General features: G+C 41.1%; 1 protein-coding gene across 2 annotated transcripts in view; it reads left to right on the plus strand.

Moving 5' to 3' along the window:
• Positions 1 to 19,098, plus strand: part of RBM26 (RNA binding motif protein 26) — a 43,618-nt gene extending 24,520 nt beyond the window's left edge. Inside the window, exons 14-22 of one of the 2 annotated variants that reach the window (XM_035114901.2) lie at positions 203 to 274; positions 2,732 to 2,860; positions 7,079 to 7,153; positions 8,419 to 8,589; positions 11,186 to 11,290; positions 12,829 to 13,038; positions 13,931 to 14,017; positions 16,527 to 16,640; positions 18,354 to 19,098. In XM_035114901.2, coding sequence (XP_034970792.2) covers positions 203 to 274; positions 2,732 to 2,860; positions 7,079 to 7,153; positions 8,419 to 8,589; positions 11,186 to 11,290; positions 12,829 to 13,038; positions 13,931 to 14,017; positions 16,527 to 16,640; positions 18,354 to 18,443 — 1,053 coding nt within the window. In that variant the 3' untranslated portion in view covers positions 18,444 to 19,098. The remainder of the gene's footprint in view (positions 1 to 202; positions 275 to 2,731; positions 2,861 to 7,078; positions 7,154 to 8,418; positions 8,590 to 11,185; positions 11,291 to 12,828; positions 13,039 to 13,930; positions 14,018 to 16,526; positions 16,641 to 18,353) is intronic. The other variant, XM_060273354.1, reaches the window with a different exon arrangement.
• Positions 19,099 to 23,863: the final 4,765 nt, after the last annotated feature.

Genomic DNA, 23,863 nt, shown 5'->3' on the forward strand with positions numbered 1-23,863 from the left:
ACCTCCTGGAGGCTGTACTAGATCCATCTCTCCGGCCTACCTACCAACCAGGCCAGTCTTTCTAACTGAACTTAAAAGAATATTTGAAAATGCAGAAGGTTAAGAAATAATATGCTTATAGCTTCAGTTAAAGTGAGAAATGCCCGTGTTTTGTTTAAAAATACATGATCCCAAACTATTTTTTTAAATTGTTTTTCCCTAGAATGTAACAAAACTATCTGTGAAGGAAAGGCTGGGCTTTGTACCTAAACCACCTACTCCAACCACTGAAAAGGTAAGGAAATAATAGTGCCCTTGAACTGTCAAATGACAACAATATCACATGCATACTTAGCATACGTGCTTCTAGTGTCCATTAAACATGTGAATGCAAAATGATTGCATGCTTCTCCTTCTCCTCCTCCTCCTTCTTCTTCCAATGAATCGAACTGCAGTGAATTGAACACAACTAAACCTTGCTGACAAAGTTAAGATGAAATAACGTTTTTAATATATATAGGCATCTTCATTAAACCTAAATGGTTGTGGTTTGGGCAGGAGCTTGCATGGCAGGGTTATTATTTAAGATTGGGCCTGTGAATGAAGAGTGGACAAAATTACGGTCCGTTGGAAATGGCCTCTGAGATCTGGTGACAGTCATCCCTTACAGTGATTCTACTTCTTTGGAGGTCTAGGATATTCAGTAAGAGTTGGAGCTGCATGGGTGAGCTGCCTTCTTCCTGAAATCTCTGAATGTTCTTAGTGAGTGAGGGGTAGCCTCTGCTGAGATCTGCTTTTTCCTTTCAGTGTTGCATTTGCTTTTGCTGTTGCCTTACTGCTTGCCCAGTCTGCTTGGGTACGTGACCTGCATCCCACAGGATTGAGATACCGCTCCCTTCTAGAGCTCTTCTGCTCTGCTTGGTGAAAACTGCACGATAGAAAGGGGAAAGAGAGGTTGTCTGGAGTGGGTTCAGCATCTTCATCTATTGCTGCCCTTGGATTGTGGACTTAGCTTCTTGCTTTTGCTGAATCAATATACATGAAATGTGCTCACACTTAGTGCTATAAGCTTTCTAAAAGCAAGTTGGAAGTCCTGTTTTACGTCTTACTTGTATGTTGGACATAAAAGCATGTAGAGCAAGGAGCAGGGCTATGCTTTTAGGCCTGCCCACAGCATTGTGTGTTTTTGAGGAGTGGGGAAAGACTCAGGTCATGCTAAGAACACAGCCCAGCTACTTGTTCTAAATACTTATGACCTACTTGCAAGTAACATGTGAATAAGGTCAGTGTTGCAGAAAAGGGGGTGGGAAAATAACCTTAAATTGAGGTCTTGCATGTTTGTGAATGCTTAAAATAGATTTGACAGCCTAGAATTCAGCATAGGAATATTTTGAAAATGGTTTCCTTCTATAGGTGTTATCTACTTCTACTTTGACATAGCTTCAATATACATATCAACAAACCACTTGACTTGGTAGCGTTGCTTCTGTATTTGATGACGCACAATACAAAATAAGACTGATTCTGATTTTTATATTTGTGAATCCTTTCGTTTGTGACACAGTGCGAGGCAAGAGAGTTAACACTCCCCCCCCCTTTTTTCCTGCGTGTGGGTGGGGTGACAAATAAGATCTGTGCTAAGTTTATGGAGCGTATTTCTGAGACTTGTTTCTTAGACCGTAATATTCAGTGCTGCATAGCAAAACTCTCTTGAAGCCGAGAAATGTTTAAAAGCAATTTTGTATGGCAGGGTGGCAATCTGCCGTTCAAAGGGGAAAGTCAACAATCCCACTGGACATCCTCAGACGTTAAGCAATAACCATTTGGGGGTGAGCAGGTAGGGATTGAGGGAGAATCTGCTTCTAGGTTTTACTGTGCTAGGAACTTCTGAGAAGAACATTAATCTCTGTATAGTTTGTGTTTTTCGATGAAAGACTTCTTAGCGATATAGAAATTCTTAGGTTTGCTAATCAGATATCTCCCTTGGCTATAGAGCTACTATATCCTAGGGTTCTGTAGTCAAAAGAGTACTTATGTGTCTTGCTTGTATACTTGGGTGTAAGTGATCAACTTGTTCCACAGTGGAATGAATCTCTCCCCAAGTCAATTTTACTGATTTGTTGTCTTTTATCTTCCAATACTGCACAATGCTTGGCTTGCATGCAGCTTGGCTTGCTTGTTTATTTGAGCTATATGTTTTTTAACCAACCATATTCCATGTTGGATATAATGCTTCTTTCTAGGATGCTAGGGACATAACAAACATCTTGTGCAATCGCTGGCAGCTGGGAATTGATCTTATTACCTATACTCCAGCTGTGGAGTATACTCCAACTTATTACCTATACTCCAGCTATGACTTTGTAACTACATCACTTGCCAGCACTTAAAATATTCAACCCAAAATAAGTGAAGAAATGGGAACTCCCATCTCTTCATTAACTGATTATATTGCATCATCTGATTCATATAGAAACTGCCAGGCACAACTTTCCTGCTGAAACAGAGGCACATGTTGATAAAACTCAAGTAGATTGTTTTCTACAACATATGGAAAACAATTCTGGAATTCTGACTTTAGAGGCAGTCCTAGTCTGTCTTTAAATTGACATGAGTCTGTTTACTCCATTTTTTATGTTCATGCCATCTTTGCAATCACAGCATCAAGCATCTGTCTTGGAGTAATATACTTTGAATCCTATATTTACAAATTCTTTATTTACTAGCAAAATAAAATGGTTTCCTTCTGTAGGTGTTGTCTACTTCTACTGGCTTGACAAAAACAGTGTATAACCCAGCTGCTTTGAAAGCAGCGCAGAAAATGTTGCCTGTTGTTAACAGTTCCATGCTAGATTCTAGTGAAGCACAGAAGAAAAAACAGGTAAATTGAACTCTGCTTATTTATAAAACAGCAATAATTTATTTAGAAAATTGCAACATGTAGAACATAGTTTGTCATGATTGCTTATTCCTGAGGAAGCTGGATACTGTGCCTTTGCCAGAATCTCTGTCAAGTTCTGAGAATTATTTCAAAAGTTGCAGTTTGAGATGTTTTGTTGGCGCACCTTCTCAGTAAAGACTGAACCTGAATCTGCTTCCATGGACACATTTTAGGAAGAGGGGTGATTTTCTCCTTGCTACCTAAGGCAGTGGGTTGTTAGATGCTATTTGATTATCTTACTTGGCTTCTAGGGTTGCAGAAGATTTGTTATATAGTACTCAGACCAATGGTTAGAATTTATTTATGTGAATTATTTTTCTATTTCATAATATTTATATACCTCTTGAATGCAAGAAAAACCCCCAAAGCGATTTGCAAAAAGATAAGACAGTTGTAATTGCAGTTGTGATTGTAGGTGAAGGGTGCCTTTCTTAACAGTGGGTCAGGCCAGATGCAGCCTAAAGCTTTCTCATCTAACAACAATTAGATTGAACATGCCCCCTCTCTGCGTCTTCCCCTCTTTTTAACAGATTCCCTTCCCTTCCAGTTTTCAAGCTAACCGCTGTAGTGTCCTGACCTCATAGTGTGCTTGCTAAAAACACTTACCGGTACCTCCAAATCGGTTGCAGCCTATGTTAGTGATGGGTTTGTAAACCAAAGGTTGAGCAGTTCATGGCTAGTGGAAATGCAGGTGCAGATTTAGTGCTACATCAGCATTATAAAGCAAAATGGAAGGAGGATTTATGTGCAGAAGGAAAGGAGAATATAGGGGAAGTTACTTATGAGTTGCTCACATCTTGTGACTTTCATTAGACTTGGTTTGGTGCCTAACTTCTGATATTGAGTGCCTATATAGAAATAATACCATCATGAATTATGTGTGGCCCGCTAAATCCCTGTACTGTGGACAAAAGAACACAAATGATGACCTCTACACAATAAAGCACAATGAGCTATATGAAGATCTTACACTCAAAAGCATGAAAGAAACATCTTCAGTACCAATTACTGAAATGCCCTTATCCCCAAGGAGCAGTTTAATCTTGTGTTGATCTAAGGACAGAACTTTGTTTTATGTTACATTTTACAGTAGTATGTATTTTCTGCTGCTGTTCTTCCTGCATAGCTTTCTGAGTCGCCACTTTTTTCACAACATAGTGGACCAGTTTTCTTCTTACCTTTTTTACCAATGCACTTCATCTTTTGGTGTATTCATCTCACTTTTCTAGAGTTAAATAATCCTGAACAATCTCTCTGCCTTGAGCTGCTTGCCTCTCTTCTCTTAACGTCTTACATTTTCTCATTATCCTTGGAGAGGAGACTTGTTTTTGTTTTTACTTGATTTGGACAAGCTTAAAATGTTTTATTGACATTTTTTTTCAGGGCTATAAGTTTCCAACATCAGATTTGCAGTATTCTGCATAGTATTTCGGTGAAGAAACCGTAGTATAAAAAACATAATATTGTGCACATTCCTTTTCAGAATGTCAAACCATTTTTCATTAGTTGAATTTTTTTATCAGTGTATAGTTATGGGAAGGTGATTAGTATTTGAACTTTGCTATGGGCATGAGAATTCATTTGAATGCTGGGGTAGGTGATAAGATCTTCAGAACAGGGATGCAGCTGGTAAAATTTATCAGGAGATGTGGACTCTGTTATTACCGTATTTATATATGTAACACCTAATGGTAGATAGAAATCATTTGGCATTCTGCATACTTCATTTTGCTGTAAGATTAATAAACTTGGTAAATTTACTTCCTAATGTCCCAAGATTAACAACACATCTGTGTTATCTAAGTAAATCAGATAATTCACCAATTGAAACTCTTGCATTATCCAGTTTAGTCTCCAAACATAACAATTGGGAATCATTTATTGACCTTTGCATTTCTCTGAATGCTCTGGATTATTTGGGGAAAGGCCTTGAGTGATATTCAGCTAAGTTTTACTTAGAGTAGACATCATGGAATTAATAGCGCTTAGTCATGTTCATTTATTTAAATGGGTCTACTCTGAATAAGTTGAATAGCACCCCTTCAGTTTGGTGCCCAACTTTGTTTTAAGAGATGCCACAAAAGGCTAATAGACGAATTTCTATGCATATGTTCTAATAAAAGGGGTGAGATCCATAGTTACCTGCTTTCAGAAACAAGTTTGATTTCTTACAAATCTGGTATTCCTATTAACCACTTTAGAAAGTTGTCATGCTAAAATAGTTTCTTTCACTTATCTTCAAAGTTCAGATTTGTTTCAGCTACTACAGAAAAATCAATAAAATAAAATCCATTTGATCAAATATTTTGGAAGGGGTTTCTTACTGCATCATATTTTCTTTGATTATAATTCAGACATGAATGGTATTCACTTCCATTTGAAAATGACTGGATTACTCAGTGCTGTAGTCCCATTAAAGTAGCAGTTCTATAGGCTGGTTTCTTCACTTGCAGAGACCGGATATTCAGATTTCTTTCTTAGAGGCCATTGACTCAGAATAACCCATATTTGTGTCGCAAATTTTGTATTTAATCATTGGGAAAAGTAATTCCTCTAATTGCATATTAATCAAATTTGTCACCAGAAATTGAGTTTCTGGGTATCTTGCTCTGAAAGTCGTGATGCAGGTGGTTCAGTGCTTTAAGAAATTGTTTTTGAGGAGAACAAGCTGGTTTTGGAATAGCAAAATAGGCTACATAGGGTTACGGCAATAATTATTTCCTTAATTTAGAGTCTTACATGCTTTGTAACAAATTTTCTCTGTTAAACTGCTTTGAATTTCACTTTTGTTCAAGTTATGAAACTGAAGTATTTGACTGTCATTACTATGTCTTGCCTCAAAATGGAAAACTTTCTCCTAATATGTTTTTTTATATAAAAAACATATAAATGCACAGTTACAACTGTGATGAACCAGTAAATATTTCTGTTAACATAAAACAATTTCACCTGCAATTCCTTATTCAAAGAGTCATGGAAAGCTCAAACAGAAAGGAAACAAGGAATTCAGAATCATTTACTGAAGCAGTCTTAAGAATGTATTCCAGATATAATTAATTGCATTTCCTTGCTATGTGTAGCTATTTTTCTGTAGGCTCTTAATGCATATTAGTTGGAAATCCAATATATTTTCAATATTTCTGTTAATTTAGCTACTAGAAAGGTGCAATTTAGCCATAAAAGTTATGCAGATCCCTAACTTTAGAAATTCCTGCCAACCTAGCAGTTCAAAAGCACATCAAAGTGCAAGTAGATAAATAGGGACCGCTCCGGCGGGAAGGTAAACAGCGTTTCCGGGTGCTGCTCTGGTTTGCCAGAAGTGGCTTAGTCATGCTGGCCACATGACCCGGAAGCTGTCTGCGGACAAACACCGGCTCCCTTGGCCAATAAAGCGAGATGAGTGCCGCAACCCCAGAGTCGTCCACGACTGGACTTAACAGCCAGGGGTCCCTTTACCTTTACCTAACTTTAGAAATACTCCAACAAATTCTCCTGTAAACAGCACAGAATTAGTAACCTTGGAATTCCAGAATGGCACCTGTGACAAAAAGTAATGCACAAAAATCTCTAAATATATAAATGGTGCAATCGTGCAGCATCCACATAGCAAAGCGTGGAGCCTTGCACTTCTTAATCTTGAATATGGTAAGGGAGTATACAAGTGTCCAGAGGAGCAGATATAACACAAGCATTTGGTCCAAAAATATTGGTTGTCAAATGATGTAACTGCGTATACTGCAGTTCTGTGTCAATTATAAATATAGGAAGAGATGATATCACATAGCCATTCAAGGCGAGATTCCATATTTTGTTAGCTCAAGTTGTTTGAGAACTGACATTGTGCAAGTGGTAGCATACAGAGTTTAATAATAGTAGTTGCACTAGGGGCTGAATATGATCTTTCACGAATGCAAAATACCCATTGGATTCTGCTCTTGTGCTACACTAAGACATAGGCACCAATTAGTGGTATGGCTACCATTATTGGAGGTCACCTTCAGTGTGCTCATGATCAGTCACATCAGTTATTTCCACATTATTGGTTTATTCTAATAGGACAGAATATATGGGTAAAATGGGTGGAGGGGGGAATTGCGCAGTTACTCACTGGCTTATGTTTAACAGTGGGTGATAATAATTGTGTTTTTATGCTTCCAGGAGGCACTAAGACTTCAGCAAGACGTTAGAAAGAAAAAGCAAGAGATTTTAGAAAAGCACATCGAAACACAAAAGGTAAATATATACATTTATGCAATTGGACTACTGTTGAATAATATTAATAATCATTGATGTATTGTAAGATAGTGCTACTCAAAGTGGTGGTCCATGGGCTGATGTTGGTCCGCAAGCCATCAGTTGCTGGTCCATGACCCCATCACAGCCCAGGTTGCATAGGATGCTTCAGGAACCAAATACTGGCGTATTGTGGGTGGGTTGTTGATCCACCACAGCAACATCATTTGAGAAGCAATGTTGTAAGATACAGTGCTCACTACATCACCGTAAAATCCTGTGTTGTAAAGATTGCTGTGATTCAGGTAAAGCACATATCTTACATTCCAGGGCTCATAGGGATCCCACTAAAATTAATGAACCTGGGGCGGTGTGAGCTTGTGTACACCCAGTTGAAACTTTGCAAGTAGAACAGAAAGTGGTGATGGAATTAATGGGGTGGAAGCCTCTGCCTCCGTATCCTAGGTATTAGTCTGTGTTCTTTGAGTGGAATTCCACTTGAGTCGCCAACCAAAAATCCACTCTGGAAGGTCCAGGGACACTCAAACTGTGTGAGGTGATGCCACAGGGCTGAAGGGAGAACTAGCGAAGAATCACCCCCCCCCCAACTTTCATTCATGGAAGCCCCTACGGAAGGTAAAACACTCCTTCCAAGAATGAAATAGCTCCTTCCATCAACAGAACCTTTTGGCTCTCTCTCATGAAAAAATAATTCCAGATTCTCAGCTGAAGCAGTCCATGCTATTCTTTACAGCTGGTGTTACTGCCAAGCTAGTACTACTTTAAGAATATGGGGTTTAAGTCAAGTTGTGGAGAGGTTCTACAAATTCAGTTCAAATCTGCCAAACGCCACCAAGCTTTCCCATGAGTTGTCCAAGCTGTTATTTCCCAGCTCTTCACAGAGGAGAGCACAGTTTACAAATTTTGGAGAAGAGTTACAAGAATGGCTAGTGGGATTCTGTATTAGAGAGTTCTCAATGCATCTTTCTAAGCACACTAAGTTTGTTTGTCAAGACTAGTTCCTACATCGGAATCTAAGGGTTGTCTAATTCCTCTCTCCAGCTGGAGCTGTTTTCCATGGATGTTGGTGCCATTTTGGATATTTGGCAGCTTTCCTTATGTATGGAGAATTATTATTTTTTTTAAAAAACTTGTGTCTTCAGAAATGTGTGTAATGGTGGGGAGCTTAGATAAAACTTCCTTCGAAGATGAAAAATAACCCACTTGTAAAGGATTCCTGTTAGTAATATGTGTAATTTCAATAGATGCTGATTTCAAAGCTGGAGAAGAATAAAACGATGAAATCGGAGGACAAAGCTGAAATCATGAAAACTCTGGAGACCTTGACTAACAGCATTACCAAGTTAAAGGATGAATTGAAAGGGGTCTCCACTCCAGCAAGCATTCCACTGAAAAACATGAAAACAAAAACACAGGTATCTGTATTTTGTCCTCATTGGATGCTTTTAATCTTTCTTTTCTTTAACTCATTTTCTTTTGATGTATAAGTTAGCTGAAGAAAGCTGGGAGTGGATGCATTGATCACATTTGTGTTTTGCTTATCCTCCAAGTTAGCATACATAGGAATCTCTCTTTCCCACCACCACAATCCCATTAAATAGATTAGACTGAGAAGTAGTGACTTGCTTAAAGTCACCAAGTGACCTTTATGGCCGACTAGAAGTTTGAATCCATTGACCTGTCACCGGTGGGTCACTACAACACACCAGAGTTATGCTAAATCCTAAGGTGGTTTTCAATGTGGGAGAGGAGGAGACAATTTTTGAAATTTCAGAAAAATAAAACTGCATTACCCTCCTGGCTTTATACCCCGTTAAAAAAAAAAAGTGGGCCCTTATGCTAACCTAGCAATCATCCTTCCCGTAGATGTCAGCTAATGTCTCTTTTGAAGACGTTCCGCCTGAAACTTGAAACATTGTAATGCTCTATTGGAGTCTGGCTATTTACTGCCACGTTTTCTGCATTACAGTGGTACCTCGGTTTATGAACACAATTGGTTCCGGAAGTCTGTTCATAAACCGAAGCGTTCATAAACCGAAGCAAACTTTCCCATTGAAAATAATGGAAAGTAGATTAATCCGTTCCAGGCGATGAAAAACACCCCCTAAAGCAGCAATTTAACAATAATTTTACTTTCTACCAAGAGCTTTCCGAGGCCTATGGAGGCCTCCACGGAGGCATCGGAGGGTCCGTGACTGGGACGCAGCCACGGAAGCACTCCGATGCCTTCACAGAGGCAAACTGCACAGAAAGGAGCCTTTCCCCGACGCGAGTGCCCTGCGCTGCGGCCGCCTCTCAGTCAAGGCGGCTGAGTAAAGCGCGGGAAACCGGGGGGGGGGTTCTCTTCGGAAGCTCTTACCTCGAGCTTAGAAAAGGGCTTCCAGCAGCAGTAGCAGCAACAGCAGTGAGAGGCTTTGCGAGTCGTTTCGCTGCACAGTGGTGGCAGCGCTCGCAGCTCTCCTTCCCCCTCTCTCTGCGGTGCCGGCCGGGCGACCTTCCTCCTCCTCAGAGCAGCCGCCGCCACCACCAGACGCCAGGACTGGCCGGGGTGGCTCGCGGTGCGCCTGGCTCTGGTTGGAGCGGCGGCGGCAATGGCGGCTCTCTCAACCCCGAGCCTCTCCACTCCGCAGGGGCGCAATGGTGAGGGCCCGGCCTCGCTTCTCTTGACCCCTCCGTGAGGCCGGGCCTTCGCTGTCGTGCTCCTGCGACGTCTCTCCACCTTCGGCGTCGCGCTCCTGTGGAGAGGCGTCGCAGGAGCGCGAAGGTCCGCTTCTCTTGAGCCCTCCGCAAGGCCGGCTCAAGAGAAGCGGGCTTTCGCGTCGCACTCCTGCAACGTCTCTCCACCTTCGCCGTAGCGCTCCTGTGGAGAGGCGTCGCAGGAGCACGAAGGTCTGCTTCTCTTGAGCCGTCCGCGAGGCTGGCTCAAGAGAAGCGGGCTTTCGCGTCGCGCTCCTGCGACGTCTCTCCACCTTCGCCGTAGCGCTCCTGTGGAGAGGCATCGCAGGAGCACGACGGCGAAGGTCTGCTTCTCTTGAGCCCTCTGCGAGGGAGCGCTACGGCGAAGGTGGAGAGACGTCGCAGGAGCGCGACGCGAAAGCCCGCTTCTCTTGAGCCGGCCTCGCGGAGGGCTCAAGAGAAGCGGACCTTCGTGCTCCTGCGACGTCTCTCCACCTTCGCCGTAGCGCTCCTGTGGAGAAGCGTCACAGGAACGTGACAGCGAAGGCCCGCTTCTCTTGAGCCGGCCTCGCGGAGGGCTCAAGAGAAGTGGACCTTCGCGCTCCTGCGACGCCTCTCCACAGGAGCGCGACGCCGAAGGTGGAGAGACGTCGCAGGAGCACGACGGTGAAGGCCCGGCCTCGCGGAGGGGTCAAGAGAAGCGAGGCCGGGCCTTCACCATTGCGCCCCTGCGGAGTGGAGAGGCTCGGGGTTGAGAGAGCCGCCATTGCCGCCGCCGCTCCAACCAGAGCCAGGCGCACCGCGAGCCACCCCGGCCAGTCCTGGCGTCTGGTGGTGGCGGCGGCTGCTCTGAGGAGGAGGAAGGTCGCCCGGCCGGCACCGCAGAGAGAGGGGGAAGGAGAGCTGCGAGCGCTGCCACCGCCGTGCAGCGAAACGACTCGCAAAACCTCTCACTGCTGTTGCTGCTACTGCTGCTGGAAGCCCTTTTCTAAGCGCGAGGTAAGAGCTTCCAAAGAGAAACCCCCCCCGGGGTTCCCGCGCTTTACTCAGCCGCCTTGACTGAGAGGCGGCCGCAGCGCAGGGCACTCGCATCGGGGAAAGGCTCCTTTCTGTGCAGTTTGCCTCCGTGAAGGCATCGGAGCACTTCCGTGGCTGCGTCCCAGTCGCGGACGCTCCGATGCCTCCATGGAGGCCTTCATGGCCCTCGGAAACCTCGGGTTACTTACTTCCGGGTTTCGATGGTTCGTAAACCGAAAGTTCGTAACCCGAGGTGTTCGTAAACCGAGGTACCACTGTAGTTAAGAAATGCATACTAAATTGTTTAGTATCCCTTAGATGCAAAAAGAACTACTGGACACTGAATTGGACTTGTATAAGAAGATGCAAGCAGGTGAAGAAGTCACTGAACTAAGACGAAAGTACACAGAACTGCAGCTTGAAGTAAGTTTATTTCATTTTTGATGGCCAACACGGCACTATTCCACATGTATCCCCCCCCCTCAGTTAATTTGTGTAACAGTTAGAAAAAAAATAGATTCTCACAACATATGACAGCATCATACGCATAAAATAAAATATCCCACCCTATCCCAGAAGATTAAGTTTAGGCAATCTATCCAAAATAACATCCAAATAGGGTAACTTAACTTTGGGAGCAGCATGCATTTTCAAAATGTTCCCCTAGGTGGTGCTGTTGGTGTTTGGAACTGGTAAGCAGTTACTGAAATGTCTGTTTTCGATTCACTGCCTTTAAAAGAGCACGAGCGCATTGACAATAATGCATTACCTTAAAATGATTGTATGTTAAGCCCAAACTTCTAGAGTGAAGTGAAATGAATGGCAGAAGGTCATCTGATGCAAAGTTAGATCTCTTTCTCTTTGAAACTGTATTTTGCTCATTATTGCTTCCCAATTCTTATCAGTTTGCAAAGCATATTAAAATGAAGCGTTATGTAATGCCAGCTTGATCAGCATTCTTTCATATTTCATTTCTTTGGAAGTGCCTTTACCAGGCCTAAACTTCATACACTGGCATTTGCTGCCCTATTAGGAGACTTGCTGCACCATATATATCTGTCATATATATCTGTCATGTTGTCCCCAAGAATATGGAAATAAGAAGTGGCAAACTCTTCAAGGATCTTTCCATCCGTGTGTTCCTCCGCCCGCCTTGCATCTCTGACTCAGTGCAGTGTACCCATGGGGAGAGAGCTTAAAATCCCATCATGCACATAGTGTTTTCTAAATGGGGCAGACATGAATTTGGCCCAGGACAAAACAGACTGGCCACTACCACATATTAGAGAGAAAAGGAAATGAATGGGTGGATGTAAGCCAGTGTTTCGCAACCAGTGTGCCTCCAGATGTTTTGGGACTACAACTCCCATCATTCCTGACCACTGGTCTTGCTAGCTAGGGATGATGGGAGTTGTAGTCCCAAAACATCTGGAGGCACACTGGTCGAGAAACACTGATGTAAGCATCTGGAATGATCAAATGTCTTTGGGAGTCCTAGAATCTGTACCTGAGTGTGAAAGTTGTCATGTGTAATTGCTCTGGGTGTGTTTCAAGAGGTTTGCTCTTCAAGGAGACTTGGTGTGGTGTTGCAAAGGAAGTAAGCTGTCAATCGGCAAGCCTCTGGCTCTAATCTTAACCTCTGCCATAAATTCCCGAGGTAGCATTAGACTTGCGTTTACCAAACTTGGGTCTCCAGCTGTTTTTGGACTACAGCTCCCACCATCCCTAGCTAGCAAGGCCAGTGGTCAGGGATGAAGGGAATTGTAGCCTGAAAACAGTTTGGGAAACACTGCAATTAGACAATCTCCCCTGAGTCCCCAATTGCAATGTGGAAATGATAATAATAATAAGAATAATAAGAATAATACTGGTATATCATTGAGGTGTTTTAAGGTTTACAGTAGTATAACGCATATTGATAAGTTTGGCTTGTATTAGATGTTGTTACTGTTACATGTTAGGCTGCGAAACGAGGAATTTTGTCCTCGGGTCGTGGAAGAGGAATTCATACACGAGGTCGCGGTGCGTCTCGCGGCAGAGGCAGGGGAGGACGAGGCCGGGGTCGGGGAAGAGGTGTTCCTAACCATGCCGTGGTGGATCATCGTCCAAGGGCACTTGAAATCTCTGCTTTTACAGAGAACGACCGAGAAGATCTCCTTCCTCATTTTGCGGTATGTACCCGCCCCACTGCCTTCCTGATCTCAGTGTGATAATATGTCTTAGAAACCTAACGTTCTATTGCAGCGTGATTGTGATCAGTGAAAATCAGCAAAGTGTTGTAAATCAAATATGCACCTCTAACTTCCAGAGGAAGGCCTTAGGCTAGGCAGGCACTATAATAATGTTCTGTCAAGTATGTGAAATTAAGTGTGATGGACAGGGATGATTGGTTCTTATAGTCATTACCGCAGGTTTGTTTTGATGCCTTTCCTAACTTGTCCATCCATGCTGGCAAACAGTCTTTCAGAGAAAAGTCGAATGGGTACCTGTTACACATTTTCTACACAGAAATTATCTTAAGAGTGTGCTGTTGCAGAATTTGAAGTATGTTTCTACTGTGAATAAATTAATTAGAAAGGCAACAGCCATTCCCTGACCTGTGTAAAACACTCAATGCCTATGTTTTTTCCTACATGGAGTTTATTTCACATACTCATGTGAAGTTACCCTTAGCGGAACTAAGAACTGAAAATAACTCTCTTGATCCAAAGCCAAAAGCAAGCAAAGTTTCAGGTCAAACTTCAAGCACATCCGACTTAATAAATTACTGTATTGGGCTTCTCTTTGGAATAATAAAAGTTATCAATAGTGACCTATTTATAAATTGAATATCTGTTTTCCTTGATATTTAAATTTGCTTAAGTTTCATTTTTCAGTTTCCTTTTCTTCCATTTTTAAAATTTTTTGGGGATGGTTTATTTTAGAACTATCTTAGAAGATTTGGGACCATTAGGTTGCATTATCAGTCCAGAACTGTTAACAGCCCTTGCATGTTATGTGTGTAGCATTTGTATCGAGGAGAGATTATTTCAGTAAGGTGACAATTTTCCTCCTCTTAAAAAGCAATATGGTGAAATTGAAGACTGCCAGATAGATGACTCGTCTCTCCATGCAGTGATTACTTTCAAGACGAGAGCAGAAGCCGAGGCAGTAAGTATATCCTCCTTTTTTGTTTTCATGTTAGGCGGCAAGGTTGAGTTTAACTGCATCTAACTATTGTATAGAGCTTCTGTGTTCCTCCCCTTTCCTATTATCTGTAGTACATGTGTTGTGTATTAGCATACGCTTTGTCTGGCTTCAGTTTTTTAATTAAATAATGAAGGCCAAACCACTGAAATAAAGTGAGTGTGTACAGAGGCTTTGCTCTCATTTTCCTGTTTCAATCTAAGATGTCGGAGGACGGAGGACTGCTGGGGGCGGGGCGGTTTCTATAATGAAGTGTGTCTGGCAATGTAATCTTAAGGATTTTGGATTGTATTCAGCTAAGGAGTCCTGTTAATGGAAGGATTTCTGCTGGTGCTGCAGGGATTCCCCCCCCCCCCCCGGCCCGGCCACCACACAGACAACCGATTGGCTCTGGGAGCGTTGAGAGAACCTCCACAACAGCATGCAGAATGTGGGGAGGGGGGGTTGTTCTATGCATCATACGGAAATGCTTGTGTCTAGGGAATGATTGCCATAGCACTACATTGAATTCTTCCCTTCAGGGTTGGGGATGTGTTGGTGGGTGAAAAATACAGTTTGAAACGCTGACCTCTGTTCTATTTATCAGCTTTTGTCATATTGGTGTTTTCTTTGGTTATAAGTTCTCTTTCTGAGCTTTTAGTTGAAGAATCAAGAGAAAATGTGCTTTATGAAAGCTAGAAAGAGCTATGCCTAAATTCCTTGTAACACGTTTGTTTTCCACGCTTGTGAGCACAGGGATCGTCAACTGGGATTCTCTTTAACATCTTGCAGCTTCTAACAGTATTTCATCACCAAATGGTGAAGCAAAGTTTTGTGCAAAATTACTTTGGAAAGGTTAAGGTCCCAAAGATGCGCTCCAAAACCCTGAGTACCTGGAAGAGGGGTCCTCTATGCACATTACGAATGGAACAACACATTTGTGTTTTCTCTAAAACTTTGAATCCGATCGTGCTGTGGATATGAAAATTTTCTCGAATACAAGCAGAGGAACTTGATTTAGCTGTAAAAACTAACAAAAAAAAGTTAATAGTGTATAAATCAAATACCTGCATGTTAACTTTCTACTTGTTAGCAAATCAAATATATTTTAAATAATAATTGGTAGTAGAAGTTAATCTTCAAAGTAGTTATAGCTTTCTTTGAAGGAATGGTAGCTAATATTTTACTGTCTTGAATGAAAGAGGTTTAAGTTTTATGGTCGTGTGCATTTGAGCTTGGAAGGGTGAGGAGGATTCCCTAGTCGTAAAATGTTGCATTTTTATGTTGCAGTAATTTCTTTCAAAGATTACAAGTTGTTTCTGAACCCAAATGTCATATATAAGTATTCTTTAAAAATTCCAGTTTGTGACATTGTGATGAGACCATGGACAAAAAACCCCTCCTGTGCTGCATTTTAATAGGCATGGAATCTTTTAAAATTGATCATAAATTTATATGTACAGATTTAAAATTTATACCTGGGGACCTTAATATCACACAATTCATGTTCAGATGTCATCAAACATGTAATTGTTTCCACATTTCACATTATGCTGTACTTTCAGATTGTACTATAAATCTTTTGTGACTGTGGCAGTTATTTCGGAATGTTGCTAACACTGATTTATGCTAGTTCATGTTACTTTAATTTGAACATACTATTTCCAAAGCAGCCACTTAATGCAGCTGGTACTTAAGAAGGCATGAATATCCCATAGGTTAATTTTTATTTTATTTTTTACATTTCAATTACCAAGCCTTTACAGAAAATGGAATGCTTTCCGGCAGAATAAGTTATATTCTTTAAGTTTATTTCTTTATAAAAATAATCAACTCAGTTTTATTTTCAGGATTCCCCGTTTTGGGCAGTAGTAATAATGTATGAAGATTAAAAATTATCAATATTTCAAAAGCAAAACACCAATGAGGAGATTGTTCAGTAACAGTTGGTTTCTCTGAACAGTATGCTACCTGCATGTTGAAATAATTCAGGACTTTAAAAAAAATATATCATTTTTCTTCATTGCCTTGTGTATGTGTAGACACCAAAAGAAATATGAAAAGGCTTGCATGCACATTTACCTTTGAAATAGTAATCTGCAACACTAAGACTACAGTATACCTAGTATGCCCTTGTAGGGTTTGCTCACACCTGCATTAAAGTTTGCCGAAGGACTTGGAGATGCCCCCTGGGGTGTTGATTTGTTCTTTGAACAACACCCCCCCCCAAAAAAAATACCCCACCACCCAATTCTATATCATAACCTACTTTTGTTAGTACACACAGTTTCCAAAGTGATTTGCCATGTAGCATAGTGAAATACTGTCCTAAAAACACAAGTCCTGAGAGTTGGGACAATTCCTTCGATTGCAGCCTTGTTACACAGAGTCGCACACAGCTTTTCCAGGTTGCAGCCCTGGTACCTGTGGCCGTTGGACCGTTTCCCCCAGAGGACATGTTTCGTGTTAAAGATAATATTGCTGTTCTCTTTAGGCTGCTATCCATGGATCTCGATTCAAAGGGCAGGACCTGAAGTTGGCCTGGAACAAGCCAGTCGTAAATATCTCAACGATGGAAACAGAGGAGACTGAACCAGATGAAGAGGAAGTAAGTTTGTGTCGTCTCCTCCTCCTTTACAAACAGACGAAGGAATAGAAAACTTATTACTGTTGCTGTTTAGTAAAGGTCGCCTTTGCTGATTCCTTCCTTTTCCTAGCTCATAGTCTTAATGTATATTCTGTTACTTAAGTCATGTTTTCTGTCCTGTATGCATTGGCCTTTTTCTGATTTACTTAACCAGGTTATATTAATTTACGTTCTCTTCCAGTATTACAGAACCAGTCCCCTCTTTTCTTCAATAAATTCCCATACATAATGGATTTCCAATCAAAGTTCCCTCAAGCATTTTGTATTTCTTAAATGTCAGCTTTTCCTAAGATAGAATTTCATGAGTGCTTCTAGCACAGACACCAAGGAGTGTTGAAATAGAATATTTGTAATCACCAGGTCCTGGATGTATCATCTGTAGAGTAAATTATGAGTGAGAACCTACATTGCTTTCACTATAAATTTTGTCAGAGTTGCTGTTCCAATGTCAGGATATTTTCTGTTATTTATGGGTTTTGGCTCTGACCTTTGCATAAGCACCTCCTAGAAAATGCTTACTCCATTTATGAAAAATTAGTTTCATAACTTCTCACTGGAAAGGATTATCTCTCATTCTGAACTAGTAGTATGTGTTGATTGCAAAAAAATATTTATTTAAATAAACATTAAGTAATTATCAATATTAAATAAATAAGAAGAGAGAATTTTGGCTCAGTAGTGGATAGATCAAGCTTGTGTTCTCCTTACTCGGGTTCAACCTTATCCAAAATGCTCAGGATGAATGTAAAATATATGTGCATTACTAGATATCAAGGTTTGTTTAGGGCTTATATCTTGTAGATTGCTTGGAGGGAAATAAACCACAAGTCCAGGGTTGGCTATAATGACCAGCCAAACCATGGTTTGTTTCCCAGCAGTACAGCAGCAGCAGGAAGGGGTCAGGGGAGTGTTTTAGCTTGTGATTTCAGCACATGTACCAGGACAATGCATGTTTACATTAAAGTTTATTTTAACTATGTTTTAATGTGGCATGCAAACCAAAACTGAATATGCATCTGCTGTCTTGCCGAGTGTTCAGAGCACAGGACTTCAACCCTGGTGAGCCCTGTGTGGGCCGGTGCACAATGGGTTTGGATGTAAAATAAATGAGCAAATGACTCATGCTCTCCCCTGTAGACCTCTGGTGCAGTTGCAATGAGGAGATTGGAAACTTTCTTTTCCATTTGTAGCTAGCCGTGATTTGCTGTTACACGCACACTGAAGTGTGGTTAAATGGTGGTTTGCCAAAACTAGCCAGCAACATTAATCACATTTTGAAATTGGCTTGTCCAGACAAGACCTGCAACCGTTATCATGTCACTTACATAATAAATCAGTGTTGTTTAGAATTTATTAGATAGCTTTTCAAAGTGTTATACAGTTTGCAGCAGCATAACGGCTCAACATAAATAAATGAATCCCAGCATGAGATGTATATCTCATGATCTGTAGAATTTCCCTCCATTTGTTAATCTTCATAAACAACAAGACTTGGCGTGAAAGATGCTAACATTCTGATTTCCCACAGGTATTGTGTTTTTCCCATTCTTTCAAACTGCGGAAGCAATTTGCAAAGTCCCAAAAAGTGCCTGAATGCCACACACACCCTTTTCGTTAGGGATTTTCATATCTTCAGTGCTTCCGGCAGGGTCTTACGAAACATTTCTTTTTCAGTTTCAGGAAGAATCCCTGGTCGATGACTCATTGCTTCAAGATGATGATGAAGAAGACGACGACAATGAATCTCGTTCTTGGAGAAGATGATTCAGCGGATTACTGAGACTGCTAGAACTGTTCCTGTGTTGCATTAGCATTTTCTAATGTACTTTTGCATATTTGTACTTCGAGGAGTTTGGGTGAAAGTGGTGAATTTGGATTTCAGATAAGACTCAAGCAGCTGATTGGTCCCGTCTTTTGAGTGATTGATGTTGGAGTTGCATTTACATTTCGGTAAATGATTGCTAAAGACATCATATGAGGAACATATGCAATGTTTTTATTACTCCTACAGAAACATTATGGAATTCTTTGGGTTCTTTGTAATTTAAAGAATTGGTCACACAACAAGATGACCAAGAGTTGTTATAACATAGATTTTTTTGTTTTGTTTTGTTTTATTCCAAGTATGGAATGGAAATTTGCATTTAAGATCTTTGTGAATGTTTTCAGAAATAATAATAGATAACATTACTAAACCGAAGTCTCTAAAGTTATGTATTCATAATATTGCATAGTAGTATACTTAGGCTTTACTATGTACTAGCCTTTTGTTGGATTTGTGTACGTATTTTACGTATGAGTTTTAATGATACAGTGTATGACTGCTTTGCATATATCTCCTTATCACTTTAAGATGTTTAAAAAAATAAAGAGATGGAATGGTCTTGGGGAAAAAAAGCAAAAAAAAAAAAAGCAATAATGAACGTTATTCTATGGCCCATGATAACAAAGAAAAAAAATTGGAAAAAAAGAGAGACCATTCTATGTGGCGACCCCCCACCCCCCCATTTTCACGAAAAGAGCTGAATCACTATCACTATTTCAACCTTATAAACAATAAAACAATTTGGCCTTGAAGCCAAATGATGAAAATCCTTTTATACGCAATTGCCAGCCGGCTACCTAACTTCAGAACCAGGATTTCAAAGGGAGTTCTTGCTTCAAGAACGGCATGGCCGCACTCACATTTGAGAAACCCAAGAGGACTTGTTTTTCTTGTGCGGCGGAAACTCAGTTTAAAAAAATGCAAGAAAGTGACTTGAACGGTAGGTATTAATTTTATTTATTCTTCGTTAAGCTCTCAATATTGCACACAGAATAAAAATTGAGGTTATCAAAATGGGTTATGCTCTAATACAGGCATCCCCAACCTTTGGCCCTCCAGATGTTTTGGACTACAATTCCCATCATCCCTGACCACTGGTCATGTTAGCTAGGGATCATGGGAGTTGTAGGCCAAGACATCTGGAGAGCTGCAGGTTGGGGATGCCTGCCCTAATAGACAAGGCATAAGGGACCACAGGGGAGAAAAAAAGAAGAACATTCAGAAATCTGGTCCAATCACTTTACAAATGATAGGGTAGACTGGTCTCTGATAGGTTCTTTCCTGGGAGGGAGGATCCCAGAAGTAGCCAGACCAGGCATGCCTCCTTGCCCCTTCAATCTACCCTATAGATACAATTTTGCACCAGATTATAATATTATAATATAATATAATTATAATATAATTTTGCCCTTACAGTTTTGGGCATCCATTATTCTCCAGTGTTAAGTATTATTTTAACCCCCCCCTCTATTTACAGCAGACCTATTCTACTTCATCACTCCATGAAGCCTCTTCCTAGGTTGTTCTGACTACCATCAGCTTTAAATTACTCAATTTTAAATCCATTAAGCCAGTTAAATACTGAATTGATTGCTGTTATATTTCCTTCTAAAGTTATGCTTTCCATCCTTTATATTTTATCACCCGTTGAACAGTTGTTCTGATGATTTCCTTTTTTCATTTCAGGCAGATGGTTTGAAAAACAACAAAGAAAGCCGTAACTGTTGGTCCTTTTTTCCTGTCTTTAATTTTGATTTGTTCTTTGTATCACAACTGTACTGTCTACATTCCTTACTGGTAAGGCATGTAAGCTGGGAAGCTAAGAGAAGTGAACTCTTGCAAGCTAATGGAGTTGCTATGGACCCCAGCAGCGTTTTCAAAATATTGTCAAATATTTTTTAGCAAACTAAAGTGCTTCGTACTCCCCTGACTGGCCTTATGGGGCCTGATTACCCATATTGAAATGAATGAGAAGATGAAACTACCACGTTCTTAAGCTTGCTGGGGTCTGTTCTGTCTCCCAACAACTTCTCAAATAGGTTAGGGAAAATAACTTCGTGTTTTGCCTTATCATTTAAATTTTTTTTAAGAGTGCTTATGCAACTAGAATGCCAGAGGAGATTTTTTTTAATTTTTGGTAAACCTTTCCCCATACATTCCTGTGTATACAAAAAACACAACCCCAATCTAAGCCCGTTCCAAAGCAGTGGAACTCGAGAGTGAATTTTACCCTGGGGCAGAGGTCTCCAGTGTTGCAGGTAGAGGTGGGCAATGTATTGGTAAGACGTTCAGATCACGATGCCTGTTTCAGACATTTTGAGCTGGCAATACAGATGGCAAAGGTGCAGGTAAGCAGGTGGATGGGAATCTGAGAAGGCTCCGGGCGAGCACTTTTTTGGGCTCCGTTTGCTTGCCTGTGCCTTTGAGGAAGCCCCCCTCCCCAGCTCATGCCAGCCAGAACATTATCGGGGTTCACTCAGCTTCCCACCCCCAGCGGAGCAATTTAAGGAAGCCTCTGCCCCTCCGGCTCCTGTGAGCTGGAGCGGTAGAGGGGCTTGCTCAGTAGGGCTGGATGGTGTATCTTGACTGCTTCTTCCTCACATAAGGTGGGAGATACATTCCAGACATTGTGATATACAGGTGAAACTCTGAAAATTCGAATATCGTCCAAAAGTGCATTTATTTCAGTAATGCAACTTAAAAGGTGAAACCAATATATGAGATAAATGCACGACATGCAAAGCAAGATATGTCAAGCCTTTATTTGTTGTAATTGTCATTTGTTGTTGTCGTTGTCGTGTCCGACTCTTTGTGACCCCATGGACCAGAGCACGCCAGGCACTCCTGTCTTCCACTGCCTCCCGCAGTTTGTTCAGACTTCTGTTGGTGGCTTCGAGAACACTGTCCAACCATCTCGTCCTCTGTCGTCCCCTTCTCCTTGTGCCCTCCATCTTTCCCAACATCAGGGTCTTTTCCAGGGAGTCTTCTCTTCTCATGGGGTGGCCAAAGTATTGGAGCCTCAGCTTCAGGCTCTGTCCTTCCAGTGAGCACTCAGGGCTGATTTCCTTAAGAATGGATAGGTTTGATCTATTTGCCGTTAGGCAGGTCAATTATAAATGGAATGTAATTAATGAAATGTAATAGCGATGTTTATTTTTGTATTGTAACTATTTGTTTTATTACTGTGGAATTTCCAAAAGAAAGCATTTGTAAAAATTAAAAGAAAGAAAAAAGTTGCATTACTGAAATAAATGCACTTTTCGACGATATTCTAATTTTCCGAGTTTCACCTGTATTAGCATATTGTGGTAGCTAGCTGCTGATATATCATGATGTTGAAAAACAGATATTGAGCAGCCCTTGTAGCACGGACACAGGCACTGCAGAACCCACCCTGCTGAAATTCGGCTTGAAAAACACTTTTTTGTAGCTGATTGAAGAGGATGTGCCCATGACAGCGTCTCTACAAATTTGCCCACCAACCTAAAACGTTTGGTGAAGCAGGTCCTGGGGCTTAATTCTGCTCTAAATTTTATCGTGACACAAGAGTTAATATTCTCTTTAGTGCCAACTTGTACCACTGATTTCTTTCTTGTATTGTTGATTGGGGGCTAGGGGACCCTATTTGTCTGTTGGGGTACATTGGGCTCCTACTGCTTACTAAGAGCCCAGCATTTCACCTGGGTAAATATTTGGCTTCTGATTTATTTTCTCTTTTGCTATGAGCCCCCCACCCCAGTATTTAACTTACAAATTTCTGTTTCCTCTTCCAAGATTTTGTGATAGCCCAAGGAGGAATGTTAATAATCCGAGATCCAATGTACCCTAATAAATTATGTGTTGTGTTATGTTTTTGATACATAATACCAATAAAATATCTTTTTAAAAAATGAAAACTGGAGTTACTTTGAAATCAGTTCTGAATTTCCAAGCTAAGACTTTAAAGAGATTGGTTGGAGCTCAATGCAGATACTGTTTGGGTTTTTTTAAAAAAAGAAGAGGTGGGGAGCTTAAATAAGTTATCTGAATGAAAGTTTTGACCCCGTTCTTCTCTCTGCAGGCAAGTATGCCCCTAAAGGAAAGTTGAAGGACTCTTCTGAACAATGTTATTGGGCACAGGGACCCCTAAGGGAGGGGGAATTGCCCAATATCAGGCTTGGATCAGTTATGTTATTCTATCTTTGAATTCAAGCCATTGAGTTGTATGCTGGAAATGTAGTTTCTAGACAGCCAGGGAACTGGAACGCAAAGCAAACTTGTTGAAGCTAAGCAGGTCTGGATTTGGTTAGCGCTTGGGCTTGGAGACTCCCCTTGAGTTCTCTTAAAGGCAGGCTTTAAATGCAATAATTTAAAATATAGTCACAGTTGCAGAGTTATTGGTTTATATATGTCACTAGAAAATGTCATAGGGGTATAGTAAATGCTTTCTTGCATACTGATAAAAGTTCTGTGCATACTGATAAAAGCTGTCCATAGTGCAAATGTAAGCTTAAGCTTCACTGCAGCGAAAAATGAAGAATGTACTAAGTTCTCAATGCATAATTGTTCTTCTGATGACTGACTTCTAATGGCGTTCATAATCTATCTACTTATTAGCTTCAAACCATGTGTTTGTGTTAACCAACTTTTTTTTTGTGCTATTATCAACAGCGATACAGTTTACCGTGTGGTAATTTATGTAGCTTACATGTAGCTTCATGGAAGGCCAGTTGCCTGGATCATTCTGACGTGTGTTGATTTTAGCACAGTTTGGTACTCCACCAAGAAGCAGTGATAGAAACTCGGATATATAAACTAGGTGCCAAATGGCTCCTTAAACCATGGGTAGGCAAACTAGGGGATGGATCCGGCCCAATCGCCTTCTAAATCCGGCCCATGGATGGTCCAGGAATCGGCGTGTTTTTACATGAGTAGAATGTGTCCTTTTATTTAAAATGCATCTCTGGGTTATTTGTGGGGCATAGGAATTCATTCCTTTTATTTTCTTATTTCAAAATATAGTCCGGCCCCCCAAACGCTCTTAAGGGACAGTGGACTGGCCCTCTGCTGAAAAAGTTTCTGACCCCTGCCTTAAACCAAGGTTACAGTCCCCAAAATGGAATGTCTAGTTGCCATTTTTGGGCAAGATGGCTCTAGAGTCTTATTTTTCAAATGATGGACTGACTGTGATTGATTCTCAGTTAAACTTCTGGCTAGTTCAAGTGACCACCTTCAGCTAGGTTAAAAACTTTGAGAACTTACTGTAAAAGTCACTTGACCCAAGGCCAGTCCCTCTCCCTCTTGGCCTATCTAGGGTTGCCATATGTCTGGGAAATCACCGACATGTCTTCTTTTGGGGGTCTACATGCCCTTCCAGGGG

The sequence above is a fragment of the Zootoca vivipara genome, chromosome 4 (assembly GCF_963506605.1).
Source record: "Zootoca vivipara chromosome 4, rZooViv1.1, whole genome shotgun sequence".
Classification (NCBI taxonomy): domain Eukaryota; kingdom Metazoa; phylum Chordata; class Lepidosauria; order Squamata; family Lacertidae; genus Zootoca; species Zootoca vivipara.